Here is a 13,134-nt window from a genome sequence, read left to right on the forward strand (position 1 = left end):
TTTTCCCATTAAAAATGAATGGCTGAAACTCGATTGGCTGTTTTATGCTCCGCCAACTTTTCCTGGATTTGTAACTTCGGTCACCAAGCGACCACCTGTGCCAAGTGTGGGGACTCTGGCTTGATTACTGTGAGAATGGCAGCCTTTTACATTTTTTCCATTGACTTGAATGGGTGGAATCTGATTGGCTGTTTGTAGCTCCGCCCAGGTGTGCAGGGGGGACGCGAGATCCCCAGAACATATCATCCCAGGTAGTAAGGGATCTGTGTACCAAGTTTCATTCAAATCGGGCAAGGCGTGTTCAAATGATCTCTACACACACACACACACACACCTGACCTGAAGTTATTTTGATTGGTCCAGGGATAAAGAGTACATTTAGTGTAAAATAGAGAGACTGCAACAGTACGGCTCTTTTTAAAAAAAAGTTTTAAAACTTCTTTTTTTGCAGCTCCTTATGTAGTTTAGTTAGGGAAGGGGACGTTGAGAGGGAAGTTCCTGCACAAGGTGCCCCCTACTGGTCACGCAATCTATTACTATGTGCAACCCTCTCTCCTGTCTATGACTGAATTGCACAGCTCCTGCTTGATTTGATATTGCAGACTTATGTATTGCATGCAGAGTTATTTGCACCTTTTATTGGCTGACTGGCAGTCAGTGAGCATTTGTTCCTCTTGTGTTTGGCAATCAGCTTGAAGTGTGGGTGAAGCCCCTGGTGGTGGCAGTTCCGGGGCTCACCTGTGCTCCCCCTTTGGTGTCGCATGCAGGTTTGGGGGTCTCTCAGGCGGTGGCAGAGGCCAGGGCTCCAACCTGTCACGTGCACCAATGTTTGTGTGTTTTTAAACAGTACAGTTCTAAGAGTCAACTGTGCCTGTCAGAAGTACAGCAGAGGCTGAGGAAACACCTTCTGGAAGGGCCATTAACATGACTCTGCAGTAAGACGGATATGGAGGCTGTCATACTTATTCCCTTATATACAATGCCTATTGCCTGGCTGTCCTGCTGATCCTCTGTCTCAGGCACTGACAACTACAACTGAGAGAACAGTATGCAGATCAGGAGATTTGACTAAAGTCTAACAACACTAACCCCATGTTTGTTCAAAGTGTGAGATTTAGACACCACAGAAGCTAGAAAGATCAGCAGGACTGCGAGCAATGGGCATTGGCCACAATTCACTAAGATAAGATCATGCTGGTGGTAAGAAGGCAAGTGAAAACTTAGCACCACACATCGATCAGGGTGTCTGTGTGTGTATATGCAGAGCCGAATTTACCATAAGGCATTGTAGGCTTGTGCCTACAGGCATCTGATGATGAGAGGCGGCTCATTCCCCTCCCCAAGTGCCTCTCTCCTTCTTTACCTGTGCACAATCCTGAGTGGAGTGTAAATGAAAGGTTATTCAACTGGGTCCCGGCATTCCACTGACCTGATCTCCCTTCAGTTGGGGGCATCTCTAGCTACTTAATATTGAGATTACTTCTGGCTACCTAATGCTAAGGGGCACCTGTAACTACCTATGACAGGCAAGGGAACTAAGGGAGAAGTGACAGCTGGGACTGCAAGCACGCTTCTTGTCATGCGGTTTGTTGGGGGTTTGTAGTTTCATGGAGGCCTAAGTATAGGGTGCCAGAACATCTGTACCTATAAAGCTCCTGTGATGTAAATCCGGGCCTGTGTATATGTGTGGCTGTGTATATATATATGCTTGGTGTGTCTCTCTGTCTCTCCCTCCCTCTGTGTGCCTGCTGTGTATATTTCTCTCTATACAGAGTCCCCTTCTGCATAAACTAGTAAAAAATAAAGCAGACAAGTTAGAATGCTTTACTTTTTATTGCAGTCTGTAGTAACACTCCATTTAACCTCCTTGGCGGTAATCCCGAACTGAGTTCAGGCTAAGCCGCCGCGGAGGATTTCTCAGGCCCTAGTGGGACGATTTGCATAATTTATTTTTTGTTACACGCAGCTAGCACTTTTGTAGCTGCGTGTACTGCCCAATAGCTGCCGCTCCGCGCTGATTCGCCGCTACCCGCCGCGCCGCCCTCCCCCCCAGACCCCTTGCGCAGCCTGGCTAATCACCGCCAGGCTACGCTAAGGGGTGGATCGGGACTCCCCCAGATGCCATGACGTGGATGATGTCGATGACGTCATCCCGATCGTCGCCATGGCGGCGGGAGAAGCCAAACAGGAAATCCCGTTCTAAACGGGATTTCCTGTTTGCTCTGATCGCCGGAGGTGATCGAAAGGGGTGAGGGGATGCCGCTGCACAGTGGCTATCATGTAGCTAGCGCTAGGCTAGCTACATGATTTAAAAAAAAAAAAAAAAAAAAAAAGTGCTGCGCCGCCCCCCTGGCAATTTTATTGTAACGCCAGGGGGGTTAATGACTTCTCAGGCCAGGTGATAACTCCTCACACACTTTACACTTGCATTCCTCTCTGCGAATTAACATCCTGTCTTTGGGCCAGTGCACACCAGAAAGCGATAGCATAATCACAAACACTCAACGCTTTTTGAAGTTATTTTTCAGAGTGATTCTAGGCATGTGCCTAGTGATTTTTGAATTATGCCTATTTTGAAGCGTTCTGGTGTAGCGTTTTTTTTATTTTTTGTTATAGTAGAGCTGTAACTGAACAGCTTCTGTAGCAAAAACACTTGAAAAAGTGCTCTGATCTAGCGCTTTTCAGAGCGATTTTCCACTTTCCTATACTTAACATTGAGGCTGAATCGCTTCAGAGATCAGCAGAAATGCTGCAGGACCCGCGTTTACATTTGGGAAAAAATCACATTGCTCTGGTGTGATCCATCCCACTCAAATACATTAGCCAAGTGCTTTTAAAAGTGCTCAGAAGCACTTTTGGAGCTTGATTCACTAAAAAGTGCTAACTGTTAGCACGCCCGTGCTAAGCAGTTAGCACACGAGGTGCCATGAGCGAATTTTTACGCGTGCAAAGTTTCGCACCCACGTGCTAACTAAAGTTTGCGCGCAATAACGCCGACTTTTGCGTGCGATCACGTGCAAAAGTCAGCGTTATCGCGGACAACCGTTAGTTAGCTCGTGGGCGTGAAACTTTGCGTGCGTAAAGATGCGCGCATGGCACCTCGTGTGCTAACTGCTTAGCACGGGCATGCTAACAGTTACCACTTTTTAGTGAATCAAGCCCTTGGTGTGCAGCAGCCCTTTAACTTTATAATTCTGTCTTTATTTTAAGGAGTGCATCCTTAACTTTAGAAATTACTCTTTAACTTAACCACTTTGTCCTCCTTGACGTAGTTCTATGTCAAGGAGGACATGTGCGCTCCCGTGACTGATCGCCCGCATGCACGCGCGCTCCCGGCCGCGGATCATTAGCCCAGGAATCAATGAATCGGGCCATGGTGCCCAATCACTGATTCCTCTCCCCCCGCAGAAAAAGCGACAGCTTCTCTCGGAAGCTTCACTTTTTCTGCCTCGTATGTCCCTCTAAGCGTACATTGTACGCTTAGAGTGACGTTATGTAAACAAACTCAAGGCTGCCATTTTGTGGCCAAAAAGTAAAACTACATCTAAATGTAAAAGAAAATAAAAATACACATATATTTACCCCAAACAAATACTATTTACATCCCACCCTCCCAAAAATACCCATATAAAATGTTTAAAGGAATACTATCGATACCCAAGTGTTCTAAAATGACAATGCGCAAATAATGTCTAAATAGCTGTGAAAACATTTTCCTACTTTTCATGTTAAATATCAGAGGCAAAAGCTGTAATTTATTGAGGGTAGGATTTAGCTATATTGGGACAAATCAATTGCAGAAGGGGTGTCTGCTTCAATGCACAGCCAGAGTTGCATATCAGACTACAGAAAGCAAATATCAAACATATCAAACTCTGAAAGCAAAAACAATATGAAAAAGCTGTGACAATTAGTTACATTTCCTCTGCTCTCTTCAGACAGGTCAGTCAGAAACACAGGACACAGCAGCAGCTGTTGGGAGCTCTCTTCTCTGTCACACACAGAGCTACACACAGAGTTAACTGATCAAGTGTGAGGGGAATTTCCCCTCTCCTCATGGCTCAGTCAGCCGTCAGTTTTGGCGTCAGTAAAGCTTGAATGTATTTTGATAACAGTAAACAAAGAAGTTGCTACTAAAATATATACACTAGTACTAAAGGTCCGTACACACGCCGGACTTTAGGCAACGACGGGTCCGTCGTTGCCTCCCGCTGGGTGGGCGTGCCAGCGACAGTCCGGCGTGTGTACGCTCTGTCGTCAGACTGATACGGCTGTTTCTGAGCGATCCGCCCGGCGGATCGCTCAGAAACAGCCGTATCAGTCTGACGACAGAGCGTACACACGCCGGACTGTCGCTGGCACGCCCACCCAGCGGGAGGCAACGACGGACCCGTCGTTGCCTAAAGTCCGGCGTGTGTACGGACCTTTAGCAGCACTTCCCAAACAATTCCTGTGTCAATTGAAAAAAATATGTGAATCGATAGTATTCCTTTAATAATAATTTTAAAAAAACATTACAATAAAAAAACACAAATATTTACCTAAGGGTCTAAACTTTTTAAATATCTATGTAAAGATAAAATATTTCTATTTTTTTTTTTTTATAAGTTTGTAAATAGTGATGGATGCAAAACGGAAAAAAATGCTCTTTTATTTCAAATAAAATATTGTCGCGATACATTGTGATAGGGACATAATTTAAACGGTGAAATAACCGGGACAAATGAGCAAATACAATACGTGGGTTTTAATTATGGAGGCATGTATTATTTTAAAACTATAATGGGCGAAAACTGAGAAATAATGATTTTTTTTCCCTTATTCATACTGTTAAAATGTATTTACAGTAAGGTAGCGCTTAGCAAAATGTACCACCCAAAGAAAGCCTGATTGGTGGCGGAAAAAACAAGATATAGATCAGTTCATTGTGATAAGTAGTGATAAAGTTATAGGCTAATGAATGGGAGGTGAACATTGCTCGGATGCATAAAGTGAAAACGACAGAGGGCTGAAGTGGTTAAAGACAGAATCCTTATTTTAAGGTTTGCATGAGCTAAATTGTTTAGTGAATACTACATGCTTTATCAGCATGGTCATAACAATAAAAACAGCACAGAATCATTATTTAAGACAGGAAATGAGCTTAGTGAATCGTGGCCATTGTTTAAAAGAAAATAAATATGGCAGCTTCTCCTCACCCGACAGTCCCTGTGAAAATGACATAACTTGAGTAAAACCATAATTTGCGGCATTATGAGATTTTTATTAAAGGAATTCTGGATGCTGGGCGTGGCAGACAGAGGGATTTGGCAGCCATGACAGTGAAGGCAAGTGATTGGTTGATTCAGCTCCCGAACATCTACCCCGGTCATATCTCCATCACTGCCGACTATGCCACTAAAAACACAGTTTGGGGTTGGTAGAGGGCACTGAGGGCTCCGAGATCACCCCAAACACCTGCACTTCACACAGCTGGAGGTATTGCTGCTTCCCGGTAATGACGACGTTCACATATTGGCCAACCATATCGTTACACTGGAAGGTCAGAGCTCCACTGTTCTGTATGGAGGAAATCACTGCGCAGCTGTGAAATAGAAAGAAAAATAACATAAGTGACAAGTCATTAGACTTATGTGTGATACATTTAAAAATACACTAAGTGTCTTTTTTTTACCTTATTTTATTATTCAGCCAGCTTCAGCAGTAAATTCCAAACGGATTTGCTGCATTCCCGCACCAAAATGAGTTATCTTTGCCTAAGAAATAGCCCAGAAAAGTTCCAGGGCTCGCAGATCTTCCTTCCTGGTAGAGGCAGAGCTGTGCGCAGTAGCTCTGCCTCCCCTCCAGTCAATCTCCGCCTCTCCCTGCCTCTCTCAGTCTTCTTTCACTGAGAGGGGTGGGGAGAGGCGGAGATAGGTGGAGAATGACTGGAGAGGAGGCAGAGCTACTGCGCACAGCTCTGTTTCCCTCGGCAGCAAATTCTATGACTTGCAAAGTCATAGAACTTTGCTGTCCAATTTCAGGGGCATAAATCACTCGTTCTGCCGCGGGAATGCAGCGAATCCGCTTGGAATTTACTGCTCAAGCTGGCTGAATAATAAAATAAGGAAAAAAAATGACACTTCAGCGTCTCTTTAAGTTCTTCAGAAACTTCCTAGCAATATGGATACTGCCATTTTTATCCAGTTTAGGGCAGAATATCTGACTGGCATGGTGTGCTGCTGGTTGCGCAACTTCTAAATTAAGATTAGAGACGTACCTAGAAATCATGGAGCCCCATAGCAAAGTATTAATTATCCCGCTCCAACTGCCCCCTCCCTGCAAAAAAAATAAATCATAAGGTATCTCTGTGCCTCAGGTAGCCTCCGCAGTATGCAGCTATAGATACCCCCCAGTATTAGGTCACCTCCACTATGGGTAGACATAGTATAAGTAGCTAGAGGTGCTTTAAGTATAGAGAGCTAGATTAGCCCATCTAAAGTATTGGTAGCCAGATTAGACTCCCTAAAGTAGAAGTAGCCAGATCAGCCATCTTCTAAGTATGGGTAGCCAGGTCAGCCCCCCTAAATTATAGGTAGTCAGATCAACAGCCCCCCTCCCCAAGTAAAGGTAGCCAGATTACTCCCTACAGTGTATGTAGTCAGATTACCCCCTAAAGTATAGGTAGTCATATTACCCCCCCCCCCCCCCCCCCCCAAGTATAGGTAGCTAGACTAGCCCAATTCTTAAGGTAGCTACATCAGCCCAGTTTTAGGATAGGTAGCCTGACCAGGCTCACTAAAGTATAGGTAGCCAGATTAGCCCTCTACCCCCCTCAAAGTTCAGTTAGCTAGATTATCCCTTCAACCTCCAAAGTATAGGTATCCCTATCCCATATATGCATAGTATCATGTATCAGCACCTGATCACTGGAGGGAAGCAACAATCTTTTCCAGGCTCCACCGATGATATACTTTCCTCCTAGCATCACAGTCTCTATGATTACAGTCCTCTCTGCCGCCACACAACCCACATGACGATAAAGGGCACTGTAGTCATGGATATGAGGACAGGCAGACACTTACCTTTAACCTCCCTAGCGTTCTGGACGAGCTAGGCTGCACGAGCTAGGCTGCACGCTGGAGGCTACCGCTCAGGTCCTGCTGGGCCGATTTTAATAATTTTTTTTTAAAACACGCAGCAAGCACTTTGCTTGCTGCGTGTCCTACCCGATCGCCGCTGCTCACCGCCGATCCGCCGCTACCCGACGCGAAAGAGGGCCCCCCCGCAGACCCCGTGCGCAGCCTGGCCACTCGCCACCAGGCTGCGCTTTGGGGTGGATCGGAAATCCCTGTGACATCACGACGTTGATGACGTCACCCCGCTCGTTGCCATGGCGACGGGGGAAGCCCTCAAGGAAATCCCGTCCAGAACGGGATTTCCTGACGGGCATAGGCGCCGGCGGCGATCAGAGGGGTGGGAAGGATACGGCAGGGAGGGGGCTATCATGTAGCTAGCGCTAGGCTAGCTACCTAATTAAAAAAAAAGATTAGGTATTAAAAACTATGCGCAGCCATGCGGCTGCGCATAATCGAAATGCCTAGCAGGTTATTAATAACAGCCTTAAAATGTACCTGTAGTAAGAAATAGAGCCTCAAATGAGTACTTACCTAGGTAGAGGGAAGCCTCTGGATAATCCAGAGGCTTCCACCATCTCCCTCCTCCTCACTGTTCCACCTCTGGGATCTCTCGAACCCTGTAGACAAGGGCTTGCTGATGGACCTAGTCCACACTGTCCAGGTGCAGATGGCCCAATGCCTGCACACTGGACAGGATCTGCATTTTCCACCAAGCCTAACCAGCATCTCCGTGTTACCACGCCAACATGAGCCGGGCTAGGCATAGAGGATTGATCAGACCTTACTACAGATCACAGGTATGAGAGTACAGCTTTCACATAGAGAAATGGGCATCAGAGGGAGTGTGCAGGGAAAAGGAAGAAGCAGGGGTTAATTTGTAATTGTACAGATATTATAGCTGGTGTACAGAGCAGTGCTGCTCATCCAGTATTCGGGTATCCGAACTACCCAGATAATCCAAACCTTTTCCACTATACGAACTTTGAATTGGATTCCAGATATCTTTCTAAATCGGAATAACACTATTCGAGCAAACTCGGATTTCCCATGTGAAATCCAAAATCTGTGCAGTTAGTTTTTCAGGATATCTGAGCAGAGGGCTTCACTGGCAAAAATGGAGAGAGAGAGAGAGAGAGAGAGAGAGAGAGAGAGAGAGAGAGAGAGAGAGAGAGAGAGAGAGAGAGAGAGAGAGAGAGAGAGAGAGAGAAGAGAGAGAAGAGAGAGAAGAGAGAGAAGAGAGAGAGAGAGAGAGAGAGAGAGAGAGAGAGAGAGAGAGAGAGAGAGAGAGAATCTGGACAGATATCCAGGATATTGGGTTCGGATATCCAATTCTACTTGGATACCAAAAAGTCCGGATTCGGATCCGGATATCTGGGTATCCGGATCCGAATTGAATTAGAATTTTGAAAAAGGGTATCCGAGCAGCACTAGTACAGAGTACATAGTATCCAGCCTGCTGTGGGGAGGACGTGTTTGTAACAGACATCCACGGAGACCTCACACCACTTCAGATTAACGAAACCAGTCCTTCATTTTACTTGCATTATGGATCAGGGAGCAATTTGACAAATAGATGTACAGAGGTGCCAAAATGATAAAAGTATGCTAAAAAGTTTAGAATATTCGGGTGGCGGTGGTGGGCCGTCCACTCCCAAATAGACACGATGCTGTCGTTTGAATTTAAGACAATTTATTCACATACTCCCAGAACAATGTCGCAACGCGTTTCACGGGCACAATCCCGCTTGCCTGATGAAGCGGGATTGTGCCCGTGAAACGCGTTGCGACATTGTTCTGGGAGTATGTGAATAAATTGTCTTAAATTCAAACGACAGCATCGTGTCTATTTGGGAGTGGACGGCCCACCACCGCCACCCGAATATTCTAAACTTTTTAGCATACTTTTATCCTTTTGGCGCCTCTGTACATCTATTTGTCAAGTTGTCCACCCTTGGTGGAAGGGTGTTACACCCTCCTTTTCTTCTTCAGAGAGCGACATCTTATTCCTGAGTGGGGACAGGTCTAATCTCCCCACCTGCGTACACAGTGGTTGCCTGAGTGGTAACCCATGCTTGTGAGTATATTACTTACTATCAATATTCCTCCTTGGTTCCAATACATACTACACCATATCGGGCTCTCGGTATCTCCCTTTTATATAGGGAGCAATTTGAGGCTGACTGATGTGTAAAACTATAGTGATCCTTATATTTTCTCCTAATGGGCAACAATCAATACTTTTGGGCCAGAAATGGCCCATGGGCCACAGGACAGAATCCAGTGAGCTAAGCCAGTTTACTAACTACTAGTTACCTGATCTTATAAGTTAAAGTTATATAAATAGTAATAGTCACCTTGGATTATTATTTCCATTGTTTTCTAAAGAGTTTCCGATAAGGATACTGGCACCAGTCAGCCGATCCCAGCAGCAGTCCCCTCTGTTACTGATGACGATTTTGGAGATTTTATGGGGCTGCAGTAAGTCAACCCTCCACCAGGGGGAGACATCATTGCCGGTGCAAGCACAGGAGCCAGAGAAGAAGTTAGAGTCCAGGTTTCCATCAATGGCTTTATTGGCAGTACTAATGCCATTGTAGGTAGATGATTGAGATGCTTGACCCTTGAGAGCCACGTTTTCACCTGTGTTAACAACATTTAAACAGATAGAAAATAAACCACTTTTTGGAGCCATAGACCACTGACTATACATAGGATTGTGCTGCTTAACTACTGAGGGCAAAGACAGTTAACCCTTTGCACACTCACATGCAAATGTTCATACAAATTCATTGCATCCAACCTATCTAAAGATTAGGCGCACACATCCTGATGTCCTCTCCTGGGACAGATAATCCCACAAGTTAGCTAATAAAATATATCCATGCGCACCATGCATACACCAGCATAAGCTGCGTGTACACTGACAATGGTCAACGACAGGGGAAGGAGGGAGTGCGCTGGATTAAACCCTGACCACAGGGGTAAATTACAAGTAAAAAAAAAAAACAAGAAAAAACACATAAACCTATCTCCCAACTGTCCCTCTTTGGGAGCCCTGTCCCTCTGTCCCTCTTTCCTCCTCATTTGTCCCTCTTTCAGGACTTTGTCCCTTTTTGTATGTAAATATATGTATTTCTCTACTAAAAAATGTGTGTGTTTGGCTCTAAACTTTATTCCCATCCTTTAAATTGATATATTTCTTATTTTCAAATGTTAACATGAAGGAATATGAACCAGGATAGAAAGGACCAGTGTGGTTTGAGTTATAAAACAACATATTTTTCTTATGAAACCTTTGTGATATGCGTGACTAAGGGTGTGCAGAGGGCGTGATCAGGGGTGTGGCAGGGGCGTGGCTTAAGTGCCCCTCTTTCTCATCTCAAAAAGTTGGGAGGTATGCATAAATCCAGGCAGTTAGGACATTTAAATAAGTTATTAGGGAGGTGCTAAAGGGGGTGTGACCAGCAAAATGGCAAAGACGGTTAACCCTTTGCACACTCACATGCCACTGTTCATACAAATGCATTCACAGGAATCAATCATGTTCTGACATATTTATTTCCTTTTTAACAATGCAAATTGCCTGGCTGACTTGCTAAGCCGCTGCCTCTTATGTTATTGGCCGTAGCCCCTGAACAAGCATGCAGATCAGGTGCTCTGACTGAAGTTTGACTGGATTAAATGCTTGTTTCAGGTGTGTGATCAGCAGGACAGCCAGGCAACTGGTATTGTTTAAAAGGAAATAAATATGGAAGCCTCCATATCCCTCTGATTTCAGGTTCCCCTTTAACTTACCAATGGTGATGGAAGAAGGCACCCCAAACACCTGCACTTCACACAGCTGGAGGTATTGCTGCTTCCCGGTAATGACGACGTTCACATATTGGCCAACCATATCGTTACACAGGAAGGTCAGAGCTCCATTGTTCTGTATGGAGGAGATCACTGCACAGCTGTGACAGAAATAATAATGTCAGTGGCAAGTCAGTAACATTGAGAGAGTATTCTGATTTAAAATAATGGCAATTGCCTAGATGTCATGCTGACTTTCTGATGTTAGTAGTTCAGAGTCACATAACTGCTACATATGAAGCCAGAGCCTTATTCACTAATGTTCCCATGGGCGTAACAATCACCCCTGCAACTCCTGCCATCACAGGGGGGCCCAGAGGATTTGGGGGCCGTCCTTCTTCCTCTCCCTCCCTCTCCCCAACCACAAGAGCAGCCAACTGACAGAAAAACCTCCCCGATCGCTCATAAAATCCATCCCTGCCACCTCCTCCCGCCATACAGAGTAGCAAGTAGCGGGAATGACTAATTTTTTTCTGCTTCCAGATGCTGATTCACAGCAGAACACTCTCTGCTGCCAATCACGTGACCTGCATGGGGTTCAGGGACCAAGGGGGTCCTGCTATCATTTCAGCAGGGGGATCCTATTAAGTCAAGTTACGCCCCTGTTCTTTACCTTTTTAGGATGCAGCTGATTGAAATCTACGCCCTGTTGGAGCCTCTTGTCCCTACCAGGATGTTGACTTCAATCTCCCATTGTCAAGCGCTCTTGCCACGATCACCACTTCAAATCCACTGAACTTAGCTGTCTAATGACAGCTGGTTCTCCACACGCCGGTCAGGAGCCAATTTTATTGGTTCCTGACCTTGTGCTCACTGTGAGCCAATCACAGTCATCACAGTCAAAAAAAAAAAAAAAAGGTTCTGATCCTTAAAGAGAACCTGAGGTGGGCATTTTTGTAAAAAAAAAAAAAATGTTACCTGATTCGGGTGGTTAGCTAGATCCGGTAACCTCAATTACCGCCTCTCTCCGCCGCTCCTGTGGCCAGAAATCCTTTAGTTTCACTTTCCGTGACCTCTGGGGTCACAACGCTGCAAGCTCTGCTCTGTGTTTCTCATCACAGAGCAAAATGCAAGAAGGCGAGGCAGAGCTACCCAATGTGAGCTAAGGAAGGAGCACCAGGAATGGTGGGCATTTGCAGGTGTGCTTCTCCTGCAAGGGTTCCCCCTTCCCCCTGAGATTGCAGACAAGCTGCATGTCGGCAATTTCGATACTTGACAGCAGGGGGGGGGGGGGGGGGTTGGTGCAGAGGGCAGTGTATAAGGTACATAGAGGCATGTCACAGACCACGGAACATGCCTCTGTGTCCCTCTGTGTCACAGACCAGGGAACATGACTCTGTGTCCCATCTCCCCTCCCCCCTACCGTGCCACCTCGGGTACTCTTTAAGTGCCGCAGCCTAGTAGTCCACAAAAAGTTAAAATGTATGGACAATTTACCAGCTGTTTTGAACTCACATCCCCCAGTAAATGATTCTTTAATTGGGCCGCACATAAAGTACCAAAGGGCTGCAAGTGACCCTTGGACCAAACGTTGGGCACTGTAGAGCTAGGCCAAAATCAAGATTGACTGATATCATAATCTAATTTTAATTTATAATAAAAGTAATGTATATAAATAGTAATAGTCACCTTGGATTATTATTTCCATTGTTTTCCAAAGAGTTCCCGATAAGGATACTGGCACCGGCCAGCCGATCCCAGCAGCAGTCACCTCTGTTGGTGATGACGATTTTGGAGATTTTATGGGGCTGCAGTAAGTCAACCCTCCACCAGGGGGAGACATCATTGCCGGTGCAAGCACAGGAGCCAGAGAAGAAGTTAGAGTCCAGGTTTCCATCAATGGCTTTATTGGCAGTACTAATGCCATTGTAGGTAGATGATTGAGATGCTTGACCCTTGAGAGCCACGTTTTCACCTGTGTTAACAAAATGTAAACAGATAGAAAATAAAAACACTTTTTGGAGCCATAGACCACTGACTATACATAGGATTGTGCTGCTTAACTACTGAGGGCAAAGACAGTTAACCCTTTGCACACTCACATGCAAATGTTCATACAAATTAAAAAGAAACTCCAACCTAGAATTGAACTTTAACTCAATCAGTAGCTGATACCCGCTTTTACATGAGAAATATAATGCTTTTCACAAACAGACCATCAGGG

At 45.4% G+C, this 13,134-nt stretch overlaps 1 protein-coding gene across 1 annotated transcript in view; it reads right to left on the minus strand.

Annotated features, from left to right (window-relative positions):
- Window positions 1-5,252: 5,252 nt before the first annotated feature.
- LOC137504623 (uncharacterized) overlaps window positions 5,253-13,134 on the minus strand; it is a 50,561-nt gene continuing 42,679 nt past the window's right edge. Inside the window, exons 4-7 of the mRNA XM_068233205.1 lie at window positions 12,600-12,885; window positions 10,914-11,071; window positions 9,473-9,758; window positions 5,253-5,584 (exon numbers count right to left, since the gene is read on the minus strand). Of these exons, the coding sequence (XP_068089306.1) occupies window positions 5,398-5,584; window positions 9,473-9,758; window positions 10,914-11,071; window positions 12,600-12,885 (917 nt within the window). The 3' untranslated portion in view covers window positions 5,253-5,397. The remainder of the gene's footprint in view (window positions 5,585-9,472; window positions 9,759-10,913; window positions 11,072-12,599; window positions 12,886-13,134) is intronic.

Source organism: Hyperolius riggenbachi, chromosome 4 (assembly GCF_040937935.1).
Source record: "Hyperolius riggenbachi isolate aHypRig1 chromosome 4, aHypRig1.pri, whole genome shotgun sequence".
NCBI lineage: Eukaryota > Metazoa > Chordata > Amphibia > Anura > Hyperoliidae > Hyperolius > Hyperolius riggenbachi.